The sequence below is a fragment of the Denticeps clupeoides genome, chromosome 17, assembly GCF_900700375.1.
Source record: "Denticeps clupeoides chromosome 17, fDenClu1.1, whole genome shotgun sequence".
In the NCBI taxonomy this organism is placed as follows: domain Eukaryota; kingdom Metazoa; phylum Chordata; class Actinopteri; order Clupeiformes; family Denticipitidae; genus Denticeps; species Denticeps clupeoides.
Genome location: NC_041723.1, coordinates 10,938,756 through 10,960,797, shown reverse-complemented (window position 1 = coordinate 10,960,797; position 22,042 = coordinate 10,938,756). Strand labels below are relative to the sequence as shown.

General features: G+C 41.8%; 4 protein-coding genes and 1 non-coding gene across 6 annotated transcripts; 3 read left to right on the top strand and 2 right to left on the bottom strand.

The window, feature by feature from the left end:
• Nucleotides 1-918: 918 nt before the first annotated feature.
• On the bottom strand, nucleotides 919-12,377 carry LOC114767123 (nicotinamide/nicotinic acid mononucleotide adenylyltransferase 1-like). 2 transcript variants are annotated; one of them, XM_028958678.1, is made up of 6 exons: nucleotides 12,156-12,377; nucleotides 6,466-6,553; nucleotides 3,808-5,329; nucleotides 3,548-3,731; nucleotides 2,675-2,802; nucleotides 919-1,502 (listed from the first exon to the last, which is right to left on the bottom strand). In XM_028958678.1, the coding sequence occupies exons 3-6, from the start codon at nucleotides 3,920-3,922 to the stop codon at nucleotides 1,108-1,110; spliced, it is 822 nt and encodes a 273-aa protein (XP_028814511.1). In that variant the 5' UTR covers nucleotides 3,923-5,329; nucleotides 6,466-6,553; nucleotides 12,156-12,377; the 3' UTR covers nucleotides 919-1,107. The 2 variants fall into 2 exon arrangements, with proteins under 2 accessions (XP_028814511.1, XP_028814509.1); XM_028958676.1 differs by lacking the exon at nucleotides 12,156-12,377 and having other exon boundaries at nucleotides 3,808-7,723.
• LOC114767124 (protein LZIC) lies at nucleotides 3,575-7,583 on the top strand. Its single transcript, XM_028958679.1, has 7 exons — nucleotides 3,575-4,342; nucleotides 5,598-5,703; nucleotides 5,778-5,913; nucleotides 5,985-6,083; nucleotides 6,177-6,272; nucleotides 6,773-6,854; nucleotides 7,036-7,583. Exons 2-7 carry the CDS (start codon nucleotides 5,603-5,605, stop codon nucleotides 7,092-7,094), a joined length of 573 nt encoding a protein of 190 aa, XP_028814512.1. The 5' UTR covers nucleotides 3,575-4,342; nucleotides 5,598-5,602; the 3' UTR covers nucleotides 7,095-7,583.
• A 47-nt stretch (nucleotides 12,378-12,424) lies between the features above and the next one.
• Nucleotides 12,425-12,496, top strand: trnaq-cug (transfer RNA glutamine (anticodon CUG)). The gene has a single exon. It is a non-coding gene; the product is annotated as a tRNA-Gln (tRNA).
• Nucleotides 12,497-13,746: 1,250 nt separating this feature from the next.
• LOC114767204 (chymotrypsin A-like) lies at nucleotides 13,747-16,187 on the bottom strand. Its single transcript, XM_028958786.1, has 7 exons — nucleotides 16,139-16,187; nucleotides 15,941-16,044; nucleotides 15,795-15,874; nucleotides 15,639-15,717; nucleotides 14,977-15,157; nucleotides 14,288-14,421; nucleotides 13,747-13,908 (listed from the first exon to the last, which is right to left on the bottom strand). The coding sequence occupies exons 1-7, from the start codon at nucleotides 16,185-16,187 to the stop codon at nucleotides 13,747-13,749; spliced, it is 789 nt and encodes a 262-aa protein (XP_028814619.1).
• A 1,362-nt stretch (nucleotides 16,188-17,549) lies between these two features.
• Nucleotides 17,550-19,354, top strand: LOC114766648 (chymotrypsin A-like). The gene is made up of 7 exons (XM_028957664.1): nucleotides 17,550-17,601; nucleotides 17,713-17,816; nucleotides 17,924-18,003; nucleotides 18,092-18,170; nucleotides 18,722-18,902; nucleotides 18,967-19,100; nucleotides 19,193-19,354. Exons 1-7 carry the CDS (start codon nucleotides 17,550-17,552, stop codon nucleotides 19,352-19,354), a joined length of 792 nt encoding a protein of 263 aa, XP_028813497.1.
• Nucleotides 19,355-22,042: the final 2,688 nt, after the last annotated feature.

Here is a 22,042-nt window from a genome sequence, read left to right as displayed (position 1 = left end):
GCCTCTGGAACCTATCCTCTCTTATTAATATGCCCTGTCTTTGTGACAGCCGTTCTACATACATACATATTCATATGTATGAAGATGCTATTTTGTTTCATAATGGCCAATGAAAATGCCTTGTTTTCACCAGAGACCGGCAGACACCCAATATATAACATGCTCATGGGACCACAATTGCCTGATCGCCATTAAAGAAACTTATTAAAGAAATTTTATTTCTCCTTTATCAGACTGTGTAATCAGAATTCTCTACAACAAAGACCTTATAATTCTGTTTAATACATTGTGTTTTCTTTTATGTGCAGCTGGACATGCCAAATATAAGGAGGTGGTGGATCCTCATCCTGAAAAGCACTTGTCTGGAAAAATAGGCATTAAAGAACGAGTAGTTTATACTGAGGTGTCAAATTAAAAGGTGCGTCATGTATAATCAATCAAACAGGTAGAAGATCGGATGATCATAGGCAAGGAGGCTGAATGGGCAACAACATTCCATTTCAAAACCACCTATCTCTGGGTGCTGTGCTGAGTCATGTGTGACAACTAATCGCTTAGCTTGCTTGAAAGGTTTCCTCTATGTCAATTAGGAGATGGTGTGCTTGGTGCCCATGTTCCTTGAGGGGGAGGAGCAAATTAAACATTAGTAGGTACTGGTACACTCACTCCTTAACAACGGACGACTTTTCCTGGGTATAAACAACAACAACAACAACAACTCTCAAATAAATAGGCCATTTATTTGAAAAACAGAAATCCTATTGGTCTGTCTGCTGATAGCAACAAAAGGTGTTAAAACTATGTGAAATGGGGGGTGGTGTGTTGGGGTTCAACTAAATATAATTTATAGTTTGTTGAATGTTTGCGCGTGGCGTTTCATCTAAAAATGCGTAAATGAGTCACTCGCTGGAGAAAAGGTTTGTTCATAAAACAATGGAATAGTTTTATTTCACCAGAGGAACTTTTTTTTTTTTTTTTTTAAAACACATTTTGCCTCACATTAAAATGATTGATTACCTGTCAGGCATAAAATATATGATATGACTACTTTGGCTACTATGGAAACACAGCCTCTACAGCAGTGTCCACCGCAGAACTACACCTCACCTAGAAGGTCATGGTGCACCTCTGCAAAGGCGCCAGGACGACTCCAGCATTCTTCCGTTCGCTCTCGGCACTGTACAGCTCGTGCTGCTGGATGTAGTGCATCACCGCATCCGGCAGCAGGTAGCGCACACTCTGCCTCCGGCGCAAAGCTCGCCGCACGTGTGTGGCGGAGATGTCGTTGGCCACCCACTCGTGGACCACGTGGATGTTCTTGCGGTTCCGCCAGAGAACATCTAGCTGGTTGATAATCTTCTGCGCGTCGCTGCCACTGCGCGTGATGCAGACCAGGCCATAGCGTCCAACGATCTCCTCGATGTCCTCCTCCTTCCACAGGCCGGGCACGGCGAAGGATTCCAGGACGTCAGCCCCACACAGCAGCTTCAGCTCGATCTCACCTGAGAGTCAGGAGCGTGCAGCCGGGAGACAGAGAACGGTCACAGAAAATGTATTGGTTTTCTTTATGATTCTTTTGATCATTTTTATCGGCAAAATATATTATGAATTCGCACATTTCCTGTTGGGAGGAGAAACGACAGTCAGCAGACACGTTCATTAGACGTTCACTTACACGGTGGCCAAATAATGGATGTGTGAAAATGTGCAGTTACAAAACCGCAGGGAAAGGTGGCGCAGAGAGCATCGTCGTTCAGCTACATAGTGATATTAGAAAGTTTCATGTACTTTTAGTTTTCCCACTGACTGCCAAAACAGAAGATTATATTTCTGGTTGAAAAAAAGACTTGATTTGCCGTCTGCCCTCCGTCCTGCCTGAGAGCAAAAAAACACTCCAATTGCTCTCCGCAACCTCTCAATTCCTCATCCTGCACCACGTCCTCCATTGCGTCCTCCCTGCCTCTGACGATAACAGCCAATACAAAAAGACAATAACAGTAACAATCACTTTGCAGGGAAAGCCTGATAGACACACAGATATATCCGCCCATCGGCCGCTTGTGCAATTGCTTGTGCACACAAACAGCTAATCATCCAATCACATGGTAGCAGCTAAATGGATTAAGGCATCTTGGCTGAAGTCCAAGGAACAGGCCAAGTTATTGCTGACCATGTCCAACCTTTTATGACCACAGTGTAACAGCCTTCATGGGTGGTAGTAGCCTAGTGGGTAAAACACTCGCCTATGAACCAGAAGACCCGGGTTCGAATCCCACTTACTACCATTGTGTCCCTGAGCAAGACACTTAACCCTAAGTTGCTCCAGGGAGACTGTCCCTGTAACTACTGATTGTAAGTCGCTCTGGATAAGGGCGCCTGATAAATGCTGTAAATGTTCTAAGGTCATTGGTGGCCAACTTTGTTGCGCCACTATTGTCCCCTTCATCAAGGTACCGTCCCCACACACTGCTCCTGGGTGCCTGGCATGGCTGCCCACTGCTCACTAAGGGTGACAAACACATTTTGTGTGTCACAGTGTGTTTGTTGTGTGTTTTTGTCACACAATCACTTTCTATGGTAAAAAAAAGCTGTAAATGAGATTGAAGTAAATTATCTGCACAGTGAGACACCCTCGACAAAATGGAAAACTATGATTACATGTTCCCTGTCATACCTTCACTAGTGTCACTGAAACTCTGGAAGCTGGAGATGTTCTCAGTTTCTTCCACTTTCCTCCGTTTGGCAGACCTCTCCGCGTCCACCTGGTCCAGATCTGAGGTCATCAGCTCTGCATGATGATGCCTGGTTAAATCAAGAAAAAAAAGAAACCGTTTCTACCCCCATAAAGCTGGCCATACACTGTTCGCTTTTCCCAGTTTGTACGGTCCGACGGTCCGGACTGCTCACGCTACACGAGCAATATGAAGACATTTTGTGCACAGAAAGATGTAGTGCGGTTGACCCTTAACCCCGAGTGTCTCCGGGGGGATTGTCCCTGTCACTTCTACCAGCCGCTCTGGATAAGGGTCTAATAAAAATAAATAAATAAATAAATAAAAAAGTTTAGTGGTTAAAAAAGGATAAACTATTCAGTTGATTTCTCCGTATACATAAATACTTTTTTTCCCCCCCGGTTGTTCCAGTCATGATAGTGATGGTGTTTGTGGGTGGGGCAGAAAGGCAGCGTTTGCACATGCGCAGTGAGGACAAAGCACACGACAATTTTCATGACCTGCCGATTGCTGGTGTTGTTCGTGCTCGTACATTACAGGCCAACATTTGACACACACCTTGTCATTCAATGTGTTTTCTTTATTTTTCATTGGTAGATTCTCACTGAAGGCATCAAAACCACTTTTTGTTAAGTACATAACTCCACATGTGTTCATTCATAGTTTTGATGCCTTCAGTGAGAATCTACCAATGAAAAATAAAGAAAACACATTGAATGACAAGGTGTGTGCAAACTTTTGGCCTGTAGTGTACATCGTGTACACTGTACGACGCACGATGCTCCGAACCAGCCATGTGACACAGGACGGCTCACCGCATCACTTTCGACGTCTCCACCCACTCGGGCTGCACACACTCCCAGCCATCCACAGAAATCCAGTCGGAGGTTTCCGCGGCCAGCCGGGCCATTTTCAGGCGATGCTGTGCTTCGAGGAGCCCTCTCTTCTGGTAGGCGTCACCCACCGGAGAGATGATGCCTTTTACGACATCGCACCGTCCTGGAACGTTCAGGAGGACACCAGTCAGGCGGCTTCCTCCCGTAGAGCCGAGATTTCGGTGGAATTTCCCCATTACCTGCGTCTTGAAGGTGGTCTCGGGCCAGTTCAAACATCCTCAGGTGCATGTTGGTTATGGGATTGAACGAGCCACAAGCAAGGAGCACAACTTTTACTTTTGCCGATGGATCCATCTTCCTGTTTTTACAGGCATGTCCTGGCACGTGGATTACGGAAGCTTCTCCACCTTTACGAACGGAAACTGGCAGTAACAACGCCGGTTAAGAGTTCCGAGAAGAAACGATAACGTTTCGGCACCCAGTCCGTACTGCATCCCGGTCCAACCTGAGCTTTAAGATCCTGGGCTCCGAGGTCTAATAAAACCCGTTCCGATTGGACATACATTCTGCAAGGCTGCCCGTGAGCGGCCTGCTGCTTCGGAAATGCCACGCCCACTCGCCGGGGCAACGTTCATGGGTGTCGTGTGTGCGCAAACTGCGCGCATACAGGAGGTTCTTTTCGGGGCTGCCGTGTAGCAGAACGATTTGTAGCTAATGTAGCTACCACTTGTGGAATTTTCCCCCGTCTTACGTTCTCCTCGAGACGAGTAAAAGGTAAGGATGGACAGAAATAGCAGCTGTACGCGACTTTGTTTGTTGCTGAGCCCGACAAGTTACCAAGCTAGCTAGCTAGCGAGCCAGTTATTCAGGAAAACAGAATAAAAGTTTACACTGTATCTTAACTACAGATCTATTGGAACTACAATTTACCCAACAAATTTCTTTCTTCCTTCATGCAAATGTCATACCTTGTTCGAGGTGATTGGTTAGTTAGCTGGCGGTTTCATATGATGATCAGATCAGGAAAGTGGAAATTCTGCGGCTTCAGACGATGCTGTAGATCAGACCAGGAAAGTGGGAATTCCAGGATATCAGACGATGCTGTAGATCAGATCAGAAAAGTGGGAATTCTGCGGCTTCAGACGATGCTGTAGATCAAAATCAGGAAAGTGGGAATTCTGCGGCTTCAGACGATGCTGTAGATCAAACCAGGAAAGTGGGAATTCTGCGGCTTCAGACGATGCTGTAGATCAGATCAGGAAAGTGGGAATTCTGCGGCTTCAGACGATGCTGTAGATCAAAATCAGGAAAGTGGCAATTCTGCGGCTTCAGACGATGCTGTAGATCAAACCAGGAAAGTGGGAATTCTGCGGCTTCAGACGATGCTGTAGATCAGATCAGGAAAGTGGGAATTCTGCGGCTTCAGACGATGCTGTAGATCAAACCAGGAAAGTGGGAATTCCAGGATATCAGACGATGCTGTAGATCAGATCAGGAAAGTGGGAATTCTGCGGCTTCAGACGATGCTGTAGATCAAACCAGGAAAATGGGAATTCCAGGATATCAGACGATGCTGTAGATCAGATCAGGAAAGTGGGAATTCTGCGGCTTCAGACGATGCTGTAGATCAAACCAGGAAAATGGGAATTCCAGGATATCAGACGATGCTGTAGATCAGATCAGGAAAGTGGGAATTCCAGGATATCAGACGATGCTGTAGATCAAACCAGGAAAGTGGGAATTCCAGGATATCAGACGATGCTGTAGATCAAACCAGGAAAGTGGGAATTCTGCAGCTTCATTTACATTTACAGCATTTTATCAGACGCCCTTATCCAAAGCGACATGCAATCAGTACTTACAGGGACAGTCTCACGCTGGAGACACATGGGGTCTTCTGATTCATAAGATCGTGTGTTACCCACTAGGCTACTACCACCAATTTCAGATGGTGCTGTAGATCAGACCTAAAACACGGGAATCTAAGCTGTTTTAAAACATGCTAATTTCTGTTTGTGGGCTGGGACAGGAAGCATGGCTTCTCGTGGAAAGTCCGAAACTGGAAAACTAAAACAAAAGATGGAGGAACAACTTGACCGACTGATGCAGCAGCTTCAGGACCTGGAAGAGTGCAGGTAATTTTGTGGAGGTGACGCTGGTGCAGGGAATGCAATATGTAGCCGTAACGCATGCATGTCTTGATCTGCAGAGAGGAAATGGATGAGGCCGAATATGAGGAGACCAAAAGCGAGACTTTGGAGCAGCTGAGTGAATTTAAAGAGTCTCTGGAGAAGATCATGTCAGGGAACATGACTCTGGTTGATGAACTTGGAGGAATGCAATTGGTGAGCGAAGCTGCAACGCTTAGTTCATGTTTAAGACAACGTTTTGAGCGTAGTTCTTTCTTAATCTACAGGCAATTCAAGCAGCCATCAGCCAAGCATTCAAGACGCCTGAAGTTATCCGTCTTTTTGCAAAGAAGCAGCCTGGACAGTTAAGGACTAGGCTTGCTGAGGTCAGTGGACATGGTCCATGGTCCCTTTTATAAAAATCTGTGTTTAAACTATTTTGGGATGAGATGAAAAGGCCTGTCGTCTTCTCACTGTAGCTAGACCGCGATGTCATGGTAGGCAAGCTCCCACGGGACATGTACACTCAGCAGAAGGTGGAAATCCTCACTGCCGTGAGAAAACTGGGGGAGAAGGTGAGACATGCAGAGCGATCCAGAGAAATTGCATCTATTGTAGACTACGAAGATGGTGATTGCTCATTTTATATATAGATTTGATCTGATCATAATAGACAGTTCATGCAATATGTTAGAAGTCAAGAAAACACACAATCATAATCAGCAGAATAGTGGAGAGCATGAAAAACCAGACCAAAATCAGACCTACCATTGAGTATTCTTAGGACTCTGATGACCACCCAGCAGTCACCCCACCGGGTCTTGGCCCTCGGTATACATAGTAACTCCAGCATAGGCTGCACGTAATTCAACATAACTTCATGTGAATCCATAAATAACAATCACTGGACAGAAAGAGCTTTCATTCATGCACTTCACGGATAGTGGCCGACATTTGGTGGCTTTTGTTTGCAAGACCATGTATTATTCCGCAAATTGGTATTCTGTGAATCGGCAGGAATATAAGAGGTGAGACATTATAATAACATTGTAAATGTCATTGTCTTTTCCACCAGCTGAGCGCAGAGGACGAGGCTTTCCTGGCTACGAATGCTAGTTCTACCCTGAGCCAGTTTGAAAAGGTTACAGCTAACCTGGGTGAGCCTGGAACCCACCTCATTTTTAAACATTAAGGAAAAATGTGGGAATGGAATACAAAACATTATGTGCAATTTGTTTTACTGTCAAATCTCTGTATGATCTTTATTACTATTAGACTTTATTACTAATTTGCTTTAGAATTACAAAAAATTTTAAACATATGATTGTAATTTATCAGGATCTGAAGACAAGATAATGGCTTTGGCCAGTTCAGGAGTGGAGAAGACCACGATGTAGACCTGCAGCTCAACGTAAAATGATTCTTTTAGTCTTTTTCTATTGTATTGATCAGACACAATGTGCCATATTTTATCCTTCAGTGTTGAACTAGTTTTTTATGAACTAGTGGAGTTTGTTTTAATGCCCCAGTCCCTTCAATAATGCATGCAAATATGTATTTTGGTTTTAATTTTTGTGTGTACGACAATGAAAGTTTACATTGCTGCTTAAAATGTATATTTTTGGAAGTTTTAAAGTAGGATAGAACTGCTGAAACATTTCTTTTATACAATAATCAGTGACTAGTGACTTGTATTTGATCTAGATAAGACCAAACGTTTACATAATAATACATATTGCAGTTTTCCTCTGCTGCAGTTAGTTAGACAGTTCTTTTCAGTTTGTCGAAAATGACGTGTGATATTTTACTAATGTTTTTGGTATAATTGTAAATCTTTTAAACTTGTTTTCTTATATTTATAAATGCTTTTGATGGATCATTGTAAACGATGTCTGTGTGTGTTTATCAACCCCGTTAGGTAATGTGCACCTCACAAATTCCTTCTAAAACACTCCCAAACCTTGCAGAAAGTCTTCCAAAAAGGCTTCTTTTTTTTATTGGGTATTGAACAGTATTTAAGGATACTGGTCAAGTATACAAGTTTACTAGTATCTTGTATCCGTAAATACTGCAGACCCAGAGCTTTGTAAGAATTTTTGAAGACTTTGAGCTTTCTGTGTTTGATGATGATATATGATGATGTATAAATATTTAAGGCCTTTCATGGGAGATTCATGGGATTTGAAAACTAAATACACTTCACTTGTCATTTCTGTTCAAGGAAAGTTTTTTTTTTCCTGATTTTTCCATTTTCTTTTCATACGGGTATTCCTCACCAATGTTCTCTTTGAAAAAAAAAAAAAAAAAAAAAAAGTGTTGAACACGAGTTCACGAGTGTTAAAATTATGAAAGGCCAGTGACCACATCATTCCAACTTAAAAGCTAAAGCAAATTTATACATAATCATATATCATCATCATCAAACACAGACAGCTCAGTCTTCAAAAATTCTTACAACGCTCTAGCAACATAAAATCTGTCCTGCTAACCTAGAACATGGTGTCGTATCATATACTTTGTCAAAAATGATCGATGACCTGTGAATGTGAGGCAAAATGTTTTGATGGATTGTGTCTTCCCAGCCATCTGACAATCCCAACATGTAGTTTCAAAGATCTTTTAAAACAAACCCGAAATTTTAAAGAAATATGTATTCAAATAAATGAAAATATTTCTAGTTAAAGAAGAGTGAATGTTAAAGAATGTAAAGGGAATCAGTCTCTAGAGAATGATTCCTATAACATTCTTTAACGTTCACTCTGTTTTAACACAATCTGTTCCTCTGGTGAAATAAAATTATTTCTCACACTTTTTTACTGAACAAACCTTCTTTAGCGAGGGACTCATTTACCCGTTTTCACACGATACTCCACACAAACATTTAAAAACTATAAATACTATTTAGTTGAAGGTTTTGGTGCTAACAGCAGACAAACCAATAGGATTTCTGTTTTTCAAATAAATATATGGACAAAACTTACCAATGACTTAAAGACTTCCAGACGTATGTGTTTTACCTTTTGACACCAACTATATAAATTGTGAGGTTTCACAGAATTTGTTAATATGTGATATTAGTCATCAGAAGCCAGAGGCTTCTTTAAAACAGAATCCTTATTTTTTAAGTGTGTTTTTTTCACCCTACAGTCTCAAGCATTAATTTCGTTTAAAAGCAATACTTTTCACGAGATGCGAGGGGTACTATAATGGCTTTTCACACTTGAATGCCAGATTACCGTTGTAGGTGGCCCCACTGACACGAAGACACCGCCTTGAACGTTTGCAGTTGGTACTTCTTCCTGTCATTAATATCATTAACACTTATTAAAACTCAATTAATAAATCTGGAATTTAACGCAATGATACTAAAATGTTTTAAGGGAGCATATTAAATAATTTGAACACAACCTGGTGACATTACAGTAAACATCTGGCACCACAGTTGGATCAGCAGCACGACCCTTATCGCAGAGATGATAGTACCTACATGATTTCCTAACTATTTTTAATACATTTGCCTAAACCAAAAAATAAACTTTTTTTCAACTTTGTCAATATGTGGTGTTGTGTGTAGAATTCTAAAGAAAATGTGGATCTTTGTAATACTCTCTCATCCACTTGAGACTCTTCTAGACAATTTGTGACTAACTGTTTATATAGTGAATATTATATGTTATAAAGTCAATATATTCTGTATGATTATATTTTCTATGATAATCATCTTTTTCACTAAGACTCTTTGAAGACCATGTGGCCATTTTTTTCAATCGTCTCAAAGGCGTACCCATAAGGTGGATCATGGATTGCTGGACAAACAGTTAATTTATATTCTGGAAAGCTAACACTGTATGATGTCTCGCTTTCCATTGGAGATGAATAATCAAAAATTTTGTTGATTGGCTGTATGATAGGTTCTGGCCGCTTGAACCCTAGGATAGGTTTGAAAACACTATTATATACAGTACTAAATCTATATTTATCATCTACTGCATAAGGTGCCTTGGGTTGAACTTAGCATCTGTGCCTTCCACAGGTGCATATTTAACAAATACATTTACTCATTTTTAAAAATTTTATTTAATTTGTAATTATACATATTTACCTATATATAACTTACTATTATGTATGGAGAGGTATTTATATACAGCTATTTAAATGTGGCATTAATTCACACAACTTTTTAGAGTATATATATATATAATGGCCCAGCACTAATATATATACACACACACACACACACACACATATATACACACACAGGTAGTGGTGGGCCGTTATCGGCGTTAACGTGCTGCGTTAATGTGAGACTCTTATCGGTAAAAAAAAATATTAAATGGTTACACTAGATTTCTTTTTTTCCTAAAGACTTTTATTTGGTTTTTGAGACCCGGTTTAGGTCTCTTGGACACATGGCGTGAGCTGTGAGAGGTGCGTGGGGTTTGTGTGCAAAATGTTATGTCTTTCATTTTAATTTATGTACATATTAAGAATATTTTGCATGTGTGTTATTTTGTGAATATTTTTTATGTTCTTTTAATACTGTATATTGTAGAGAGAGGTGCAGAATGACGCGATGTGTGATGCGATGTTCTGACGCGACCTTGCTTTTTGTACAGGAATGCAGTATTGTAAATTGTGAATGCTTTATGATAATGTTCAGTTCTCTTGGGACACATGGCGTGAGTAGAGAGGTGCAGAAAGACGCGGTGTGTGACGCGATGTTCTGACGCGACCTTGCTTTTTGTACAGAATACACTTTGCACAGAAAATCTCTTGGGTGTCAGCGCATCATTTGTGGTTCAAGAAACGAAATCAAAAAGTTACACAACGCAGAAGAACCGCTACACTATGATGACTTTCACCTTGATATTTTAGTGCGGATGTATACCTAGCCGAATTGCACTGTAGGTGGTGAGAACGAGTCTTCGAACTGTGAAATTACCACATCAAACATGACGTGGTAACATGGATGCAGCTATTTAACTGAATAAACAGTTGGTAAACACAAGTACATCTTATTGAACATAATTTATTTTCATCACCAATTATCATAGTAGAACAGCTTTCCTTTTACATTCTTTCTGAGGGCATCAGACAGCTCTCTAGATGTCACCATGGTGCCCACTTCAACACTTCAACAGTCAGGAGCACACCAAACTAATCTGAGGTTTAACCAGGGCGAGGCTCCTTTACAATGCTGGGTAACTATGTACTGATCATATGCATCTGTGGTGATACAGCTGTGTGCGATTTTAACCATTTTAAGTGGGATAATATGTGGGGGTGTCCTAATTTATTCCTCACCAGAAATTGCATTCTTTTAAAATTACATTTCACAGAATGTTTTAAAAAGGCTTTTCTTAATTTTTAATTGTTTAGTTTATTGTTTAATTGTTTATTTGGATCTGTTGCTATAGAGTGCTATGCTATAATATATATATATATGTGTGTGTGTGTATATATGTGTTGTCCTCCTGTGGATTGTTGTGCTATTGTTGTATATAGATACAACAACAGCACAACAATCCACAGGAGGACAACACACCATGAATGGAGAGACTATATAAATACACAACAAAGCCACAACTAACAACAGTAACCACTCTAACACACAACAAAGGCTCTAACTCTACAGTAACACTCCAAAACTCTCCTCTCACCTCCTCCACCACCTGCACTTTCTGCTGTTTGGCAGGCCATGAGGCTGATAAAGTTCCCAGCATCCTGCTTAAAGCAGACCTTCTCGCCTCTGGAGTTGGAGTGAAAAAAGTGACACTTTCAGGTGAGTATGAGATTTTACATTTTACAAACTTAAAATTAATTTCCCAGTAAAAGCCCAGTTTGTGCTGTTTATCATAGCAATTAGCAGCTAAGCAGATAACTTGTGTCATTTGATTGTATGGCTATCAATATTTCATTATTCATTTTCATATTTGACAATCTTTCATAGTTTAGATATCAGCTTGTAGAGTTTTTATGCATTAGGCCTATGTGTATTAATATTTAGGTAGTGACCATGAGCAAGGCAGCTTCCCCACACGCTCCTCCCCGGCCACCTCTCACGGCTGCCCACTGCTCACCAAGGGTGGTGGTTAAAAGCAGAGGACACATTTCGTTGTGTCACCGTGTGCTGTGCTGCAATGTCTCACAATTACAATCCCTTTCAAGATCTTTCAAGATCATGGGGAGGGTCCCCACACGAACCATCGGTGCCAAAGCAAGTTTATTGCGGAAACAGAGCAGCCCTGCTTTTGACATGGTGTTCTGACTCCCTGGTGGAAAAAATATGGCAGCATGGAAGAGTCTCCTCTGCTCCATCCAGGTTAGAAAAAACATCCAGCAAAAGGAGAAAGGAGAACCGGATCAGACCACACGCCATTACAGATGTCCGCCCGTTTTCCTTCAACACGTCGTGAGCATCAGGACTGTTCGTGTGTCTGCTGAACGCAGCAACTCACCAACTTAGCTGAAGTGATCTTACACGCCCGCTCACGCTCATCTGCGACTTCAACGTGCGCTCCCTGTCGACGTCATCAAAAATGGACCGCGTCGAAAGCGCGGACTTCCGGACAGAAACAGAATTCATTTGCGCGAATTAAAGAGAAAACGCGTCTGACGAGCCGCCATGAACGCGGCGTTTGTGAAGAAGACCCTGGACGTTCTGCCGCCAACACGCACGTTTTGGGCACTGACGTGTGGGCGCCGCGGGGCGTGTGTGTCAGTGGGCGGTTCCATGGTGTAATGGTCAGCACTCTGGACTCTGAATCCAGCGATCCGAGTTCAAATCTCGGTGGGACCTTTCTCGCCTTTTATCTGGTCCACTTTTCTGGCTCCTATTTTAACACTCTCCAAAAAACTTTCTGATAAACACTCCAAGCTGATCTGCCAACGCCAGGCAGTGGTTGGCCTTTTCGAGTAAGGAAGAGGACCCGTAATCAGAAGGTTGCCGATTCGAATTTACTTAGTCGCCAAGGTGCCACTGAGCAAAGCACCGTCCCCACACACTGCTCCCCTGGCGCTTTTCATCACTGCTCACCAGGGTGATGGTTAAATGCAGAAGACACGTTTCGTTGTGTCATCGTGTGCTGTGCTGCAGTGTCTCACAATGACAATCACTTCACTTTCATCCAAACTGGAGAGAAATCTGCGTTTAACCCTGCATTACCATACAAGATCGCAGTCTTTGGAAGATGTCTAGTTTTTAGCAAGTTCATGACTACCATATCGGCCTGGTAAAAATTGCTAACTGACTTTTCACACGGGTATCGTGCATCGTTTTGAAATGCCGCTCCTTCAGTAAAGCCTCGCCTTGCATGTATAACACTTATGGACAAAAAGTGACCCTCTTTCCCACTCTGAATGAGAACGACTTCACGATCGACTGACAAAGTGCTTTCACTTTTTAGTGATGCTTTAGGTGGAAACAGGATACATCATGCAGACAGTCCAGCTCCAACATCTGAACGTATCACCAAGGTTTGGAACTCAATATTAAAATGTAATCATGAATATTTCAATATGTGACTGTAATTAAATGACACATTTTCCTACAGTAACGTAGCAAATTACGTAACAATGTCACATGCAGCTTGTTACTCCCCAACTCTGATTACAATATTACAACATTGTCATTGCTAGTGTAGCCTTCAATCAACAACAAACCCCTGAAAATCCTGACTTCAGTTCTTGGTGGAATCTCTTACGGGTTTTTCTTGTTCAATTCCAATTGTCTCCTGACAATTTACCACAAATGACAAAATAAGTGAAATGGCATAGATTTGGTCCTGGTCTTTTATTGCAAATATTTCTCAAAATACAGGGCTGTACTTCTTTTTCATAAATGGCTTAGAAGGTTTAGGGTGGTAGTAGCCTAGTGGTTAACACACTCGCCTATGAACCAGAAGACCCAGGTTCAAATCCCACTTACTACCATTGTGTCCCTGAGCAAGACACTTAACCCTAAGTTGCTCCAGGGTGACTGTCCCTGTAACTACTGATTTTAAGTCGCTCTGGATAAGGGCGTCTGATAAATGCTGTAAATGTAAATGTTTAGTTTGCAGCAGTCGTTTCATCCATCCAAGCGCGCATCTTGGCGACATGTGAATAAACTCCAGGTGCAGCGGGAGAGCAGTTACTGGTTCCCCACGACACAACACCAACCAAGGTCCATATTCCATCCTTCTCACACACCAGAGGGCCACCAGAGTCATACTGCATAAAAAAAAGATCATATACACAGTATGTTTTTCCATCTACACAAAACGTGTCTTCCGTCCAGAGAGAGCGGTGAGGGGACGGCACCTTCGCTTAAGGGGACCTCAGCGGCTGAGGGGGATTAGAACCCACAACCCTTCAGTTACGAGTCCGCTTCCTTACCCGCTAGGCCACCACTGCAAAGTATTCTTACGCAGTGAGGCAGCGGTTAGCCTTGGAGGTAGGGAAGCGGACCCGCAATCGGAAAGTTGCCCATTCGAATACCAAACCGGCAATGTTCTGGATTTACTGAGCAAAGTACCGTCACCACACACTGCTCCCCGGGCGCCTTTCATGGATGCCCGCTGCATCCTCAATGCAGAGGACACATTCTTACTATGCAAGAGGAGGCTCCAGCAGCACCAGCACAGATCACGAGAGGAGTAATCTGGTCACCCCAGTAGTTCCTGCATTCAGCGTTGGTCAGGAGAGGTAGAGCCACTTGCTGCAGATGTGCGGGCGTGTCGGGGTCTGAGAGGGGGAAATAACGCAACCAGAACGCCCGTCTGTGGTCAATGACGTATGCTACAGAAGCTGCAGATCCAGTTGAAAACAGAGCGCCCCTTTGGTATTATTAAGGAGAAAAGTTTTGTCGCAAAGGGTCATTATGACACCATTAAGAATGCCCAAGTGATGCGAAATACGAGAAGCCACTTCTTTCGGCTGCTGCCTACCCTGTGAGGCCATAGCTACAGTATACCTCGAAATGTTATTCTTTTAACAGTCAAATGCGTAATATTACAGTGGTGTCATAATAACATAGTCTTTCTTCTGTGATTATCATAAAATAAGTTTAGAATAAAAAAGTTGAAAATGTTATTAAGTGTTTGTTTTTAGAAATCACCTATAGCTCCATAGCTTAAAGTTTTCAGCCCTGATCATTTTGCATATTGGTCACAATTGAGTTTTTATAACTAATACCCATCCCTGCATTCATTGCATTTAAGATGACGATCAGTGGATTGGCCCCAATTCCCTTTCCCAGTAAAATTGAAATGATATGTGGTTAATATTTAATTTAATTACCATTATAATTGGTCAGACCCCAGCCAGAAGTGACACATGTGGTATCACCAGTGAAGCTGTGATCAGCACTGGCCACACAGACAGGAGACACGTGAAGGTTTAACCGGGCAGGTGTAGCCAGCTTGAGAAGTGTGACGTCGTTGAGGAGGGTCTGACCGTTGTACTGGGGGTGTTGGAAAACCTTCAGCGTGGAAAATGGAATACATTTCTTTTGAAGAGGCAGATTGCAGTAAATTTGGGGCATGTCCAAATGCCACCCCCACATTTTTGCTACACACTTCAGTGGACGAGTTCATGCATGTATGATGCGAACCATATTTAAGAGACCCCAATGTCCTTGCAGCTAGAAATGAAGATCAACCGCTGTACATTGATTTAGATCACGCAAATAAATTTGTCATGATGCGATCCGGCAGGAGTTACTCCGGGTCCGGAGTTTCATGTTAGTCTTGTGTAATATTTCCTGATTGTGTTCACCTGTTGTATAATTATAGAATTGTATAAAACTTTCCTGTTCGTGTCTGTTCGCCGTCGGGTCATTGTGTGGATATGTTTCCTCTGTCCTGTGTGTTACGTATTAAACCCCTGTCCTGTGACATCGTGCGTATGCGTCCTCCTTCCTCGCCATGTCCAGCCATCCTGACAGAATTTGTTTTGCCAACCTTGTCAATGCTCAGAGTCTGGATATCCTCAAAGCTGGAAGAACGGTCATGCTCTCCCAGGATCACATGGTCGGTCATCCTGGAACCCACAAGCAGTAATTCATTAACGAAAAGAGTGTGACAGTCCAGCGAAGGAAATTTGGTATTGTTCCATACGTGACATCGCAGTGAGCAGCAGTGACCACCCAGTTGTCATTGATCAGGGAACCGCCACAGAAATGGAAACCGGTGTCATCCTAGGTGGCATTGAAAACCAGAATTAGCCCACAACTATACACTGCCTGGATGTGGGGGTATCTCACCTGCAGAGAAACCTGCCAGGGCCAGGAGTGGGGTACAGCCTCCTCACCGTTTACAATCCTCCCATATCCACTGATCACAGGAGGGATGGCTGGTACCCCACAACCTGAAACATGTAAATAACGATTCAGCATTTTCTGTCATATTCAGTATCTTGAGTTTATTTATACATGCAGATTCATGTAATGAAGTGCCCATACCATAAACAACACCAGCAAAGGCAAGACAATATAAGATTTGAAGATCCATGGTCTTCATCTGCTTTGCTTCTGTTAACAACACTGTAATTATCTCAACTAAAAATGAGTGTATTGTTACAGTTTTTAAAATACTATTCTAGACCTAATGATTAAAAAAGTAAAAGTCACTGACAATTATTTTTAAACAAACAAAATTGCACCATGATGAATATATAACAGTAGAATAGAATGTACATACACAGCTCATTCAAAAGAAGATCCACGGCCAAATCTGTAGCACTTTTTAACGTTGTAGTCGAGTTGCAGTTGCTGTATGTGGTTGAAAAACGTACTGAGAATATCCCACCTGTGAAACAAACCCAAGTGGAGTCCCACCTGCATATGGAGGTGGGAGAAACGCTGTCACTCACAGGTGCTCAGAGCCACCACAAATAAGGACATGATCCAAAATGCATCCTTTAAAAAGACTGATTATCATGAACATTTACTCAGTAAAGTCTCGGTTGGATGGCTTTAAAAATCTGTTTACTGCAGATTCATATATATATTTAAAAAAAATTTAAGTTAAAAAAATTCAGCAGTCAGTCTTATAGAAGACTAAATAAATTGTTTACTATTTCTTTGAGAGACTTGGGTGGAATTGAAGGGAGAAAGTGTTGCTCTGGAAAAAAAAAAACATGCCTCTAAATTAAACTCCCTTAACTTTTCCTTATCAAAAATACTGGGAACATCCATGCTGGCTTGTGCCAATTTGCTGATAGTGGAATCTCTTCTTTCCATTGCGGAAATATTATTTGATCTATTTAAAGCCAGAATGTAAGCCCATTAAAACCAAAAGAACTAAATAGAACGGAAATTAAAACTTCAAGAAGTGTAAAGAATAGTGGCTAAAAAAACTAGTATATAGTACAATGTTAATACTTTACTTGTTAATATTTCTATTCGGTTACATAACAGATCATACATCTTATTAATATATATGGAGAATATATCAATATTCATATATATATATATATTAACTAATATATAAATATATATGGACTATTTGAGCAGAAAATTGTGCAGAAAGGCATTACATTATAAAGATGTTATATTGTAATGATACAATATTTCTGATTACAACCAGGATATGCACACATCACATAGACGTCCATGAGTCCCATGAACCCCTTTTATGATTAACCTTGAACATTAACCTCAGCCTTTCTTGTTAACTGAACAATGGAAGACAAATATCCTTAATAAAAGATGCCCATGTTTTCAGTGAACACACTAATCTCTCCCCGGGGGAAAATCTTTTGTGTTATCATCATCACTGCAGCTGGGACTGTCTTCTGGCACTCATGTACACTTTCAATGAGCGGAACATTATAAATACTGTGGCATCAATGGGTGCAGCATAGCTGAAATCATGGCCTTCCTGTGGATCCTGCCTTTCCTGGCCTTTCTCGGAGCAGCTTATGGTATGGCCAGGAAGAAGAACTTGGAACACAATATTATACTCATTACAAGTGCCAAGGCGTGAAAAATATTAACATGGGCTATACCAATGTTGTTGTTTTTTATTGTTTCAGGCTGTGGAGTGCCAGCCATCCCTCCTGTTATCACCGGTTACGGAAGGATTGTGAATGGTGAGGAGGCTGTGCCCCACTCCTGGCCCTGGCAAGCCTCACTGCAGGTATGATGTGCCGCCATGTCCAAATATTAACCTCGATATCTTTGTTTTTTGATGGCGACAATGATATTTTTGTTTTAGTTGCTACTGAATCATTTGAATTCTTGTAGGATTACACTGGGTTCCATTTCTGTGGTGGTTCCTTGATTAATGAGAACTGGGTTGTGACTGCTGCTCACTGCACTCTCAGGTAGGAAACACATCTCTGTGTCAGAACACTGTTTCTTACTGTCAAGCATGGATGTCCAGTTGATAAAACAACTCGTTGTGGGTTCTAGAACATCTGACCGAGTGATCTTAGGAGATCACGACCGCTCCTCCAACTCTGAGAACATCCAGACGTTGAGCATCGGCAAGGTTTGCTCACAGATTACAGTATACAGTATAATTACCCACCCTTAGGCCATTGATGTGTCATTATAAAAAAAAATCTCCTGTAAATCAAAAACCCTCACGTTACTCAATCCCGTTACAGACTGTTTCATCCAAGCATTCTGAGGGAAGAAATGGAAAATGTGATAGTATCAGGAACGACTGATTAGCAAGACCAATACAACCCTGTCAAACATTGATCAGTTATTGATTTAGCAAACCATTTATTGCGATATTTCCTTATTTTATTAAACAGCGACATTATGTGTCTAAAGAGAGAGACTCTGAAAATCCACACAATTCCTATTTTCAGTTCGGGGAGACCCACAGACCTCTAAAAATATTTCTAAAATATTTGTCAAATTAAGTGAACTCATTGCCACGTTCACTTTCTAATAAGACAGTCATGAGATTTCACCTTCCTGATTAATTCCTTAAGTTACTGTTGAGAAGATCTTCCTTTCAATAGTTTCACTCCTGCCTAAAGCGTCTACACAGTACTGTACACAACTAATTGTTTACTCTTCACAACTAAGGTCTTCAAACACCCCCAGTACAACAGTTACACTATCGAGAATGACATCACGCTCATCAAGCTGGCCACTCCTGCTCGCTTAAGTGCTCAAGTGTCTCCAGTTTGCGTCGCCAACACTGGTGACAACTTCCCTGGAGGCATGATGTGCGTCACTAGCGGCTGGGGTCTGACCAGATACAATGGTAAAAAAGTTTTTTTCTCATCATGTTTTACTCTCTGCGTTTTCAAACGAGTCTCTTGTCTTAGCTGGAAACACGCCTCCCCGTCTGCAGCAGGCAGCTCTTCCTCTTCTGACCAACACTGAGTGCAAGACCTACTGGGGCAGCAGCATAAGTGATGTCATGATCTGTGCTGGAGCTGATGGAGCTTCTTCTTGCATGGTGAGAGAGTCTATGTTCGACCCAGAGCTGCCAGTCTTTAATTACAGGAACAGACGTTCATGGGTGTAACACACAATATATTTTAATTGCAGGGTGACTCTGGTGGCCCTCTGGTTTGCCAGAGGTCTGGTGTCTGGTCTCTCGTTGGCATTGTGTCTTGGGGAAGCAGTACTTGCTCGACCTCCTCTCCAGGGGTTTATGCGCGTGTCACTGAGCTGCGGGCCTGGATGGACCAAACCATTGCAGCCAACTAAAAGTGACTCTAATCTGTTTATCTGTCCTTGCTGTGCTTGAGAGACAGTAAACTGATGAGGCTGAATAAAGAGCTGAGACAAAATAAAATCACTGATACACAAGTACAGTGTACATGAGTGATATTTTTACGGGCAAAGCCTCTCAAAGCAGCAGCTGTACAACAAAAGATCTGAGAGAATAGAATAGAATTTAAGTAGTGTGCAGAGAGTGTGTACAGTAAATAAGTGCAAAAGCGTGTATTGGTCAGTGGTCTGATGGTCAAGACACGGGGCAGTGGTGCCTAGTGGTTAAGGAAGCAGCCCCGTAATCAGAAGGTTGAAGGTTCAAATCCCGGTCTGCCGAGGTGCCACTGAGCAAAGCACCGTCCCCACACTCTGCTCCCCGGTTGCCTGTCATGGCTGCCCACTGCTCACCAAGGGTGATGGTTAAATGCAGAGGACACATTTCGTTTTGTCACCATGTGCTGTGCTGCAGTGTCTCACAATGACAATCACTTCACTTTCAAGTGACCGATTGCTGCAGTAGCATTTGTCTGACCGTAGCAGCCTGAACAACAACAACAAAAAAAACACATTAAACTTAATTAAATCTACCTGTCAAAAGTATTGTGCAAGGCAAGGTCACAGTGACAAAATAACCATAGCCATAGATCTGTCACAGAGATGTAAAACCGTGTCCGGCTGCAGCAGCAGTCTGTGGTGCGACTTCTGATTTTAAAAGGCTCACACTTGATAATGTCATTAGAAACATTAGAAAAAAGACTAGCATGAGCTGATGTTTTGGGTGCAATAGTAAAACTACTACAATTGATAAATTATCTACTACAGTGATAAATTGCTCACATTTATTAAAAACCTAAAGCACATTAAAACAACTGGGTTAAAATCAAAAAGTATAAGATAGCCTAGTGCCTACAGAGAAAAAACATTAAAATGCACTTAGAAACACAACAAACATGATCCTGAACACTCCCTGTGCTACAGCTGTGCAGTGCATCATAACAAACACAAGATGGCGCTGCGTGCTTTCTTTAATTCAACCCTCTTGTGTTTCAACAAAGCATTTCTGTCAAGCTTGATCAAAAGGTTTATAAGTCACTTTCATCCTGTTTACCAATTTTATGAATAAGTTCAAGACACGTTTGACATCCTCTTGATATTTTTTTCATGAAATATTCAATAAAAGTTTTTGGCCTTAAGCAGACGCTTTTGTCCAGATCCACGTACTTCAGTGCATCTAATTGAAAGTGAAGTGATTGTCATTGTGAAACACTGCAGCACAGCACACGGTGACACAACGAAATGTGTCCTCTGCTTTTAACAGTGAGCAGCCATGACAGGTGCCCAGGGAGCAGTGTGTGGGGACGGTGCTTTCCTCAGTGGCATCTTGGCGGACTGGGATTCGAACCGGCAACCTTCTGATTACGGGGCCGCTTCCTGACCTAGGTTGGTCAAAAAGCACTGACAAAGTTTACAAAACACAACAAATCTGATGGTTGATGCTGCTGGTGCTTTTGGTTTGGTTTTGGGATACTTTGCTGGTCAATATTAGATTAGATTAGATTCAACTTTATTGTCATTACACATGTACAAGTACAGGGCAACGAAATGTAGTTTAGGTCTAACCAGAAGTGCAATAAGCAGCAAGTGCAGGATACAGTTCAAATAAGTTATATATATATACATAAAGTGATATGTGCAAGATAAAGTGATATGTGCAGGAGTAGTACAGTGCAGTGATTATCAGGAGTGTATGGGGGGGGCAGATATGTGTTTTTGTCAGCTGGTTAATCCTTCACTTCAGCCTGTCGATTTTCCTAATTTACAGATCCCATGGGAATTTATTGAACTAGACTGCCAGTACAAGCAGTAAAGTTGAGACCGAGAGATTGACCAGTATATCAAAGGCCTCAGAGGTTTTGGAAGACTGGGAAGGTATTCTGGACATTCATTTTATTCAATTTATGTAGATTACACTAAACAGCAGCGTGTGTAGAACCATGTTCTGCAGCACCGGGTATGTGTACTATTAGGACCATTCCCATATTTTGTCTTAAAATTGGCTCTGGTTTTGTCTGTTAGGTTCAGTGCAGCCTTGCAAAATGGGTAAGGAGAGAAAACAAAGGCCTTCTGTATATTCCACGAGGAAAGCAAATGAATGGATACAAGTCAAAAGGGTTAATACTACTGCAAACAACAACGCTTTTAATTCTTCTCCACTCATGCATTTTCTGATAACCATGGACTCAATAAGCACAACGGGTTTGTTATGTCTTACCAGAGTCTGTACAAGGAAAAAAAAAAAGAACGACGATACAAAGTAAATGAGCACTGAAACAAGTGTGGACTTACTCAATAAACTGAAGGCATTGCACAATTCCAAGAGTTCAGTGAGATTTTAAGGCAAATAGTTGCAGTATTATATAAGAGTCACATAAAGAAAAAAAAAAGGTGCATCAACTTTGTCAGGCTGCTCATGCAAAAGAAGCAGGCAATAATATAAATAACAGATGACATGATTATCATATTCGAGCAAACGATCTGTGTAAATGATGACGTCACATTCATCCCGACTTGCTCTTAAAATGCCCAAACATACGTCGTGTGGCGTGTGGCCTGGTATAACAGTGACTCAGTATTCTGACTGATGCAGTCCTCATGCTGCCCTGCAGTGTTTCCATGTGACGA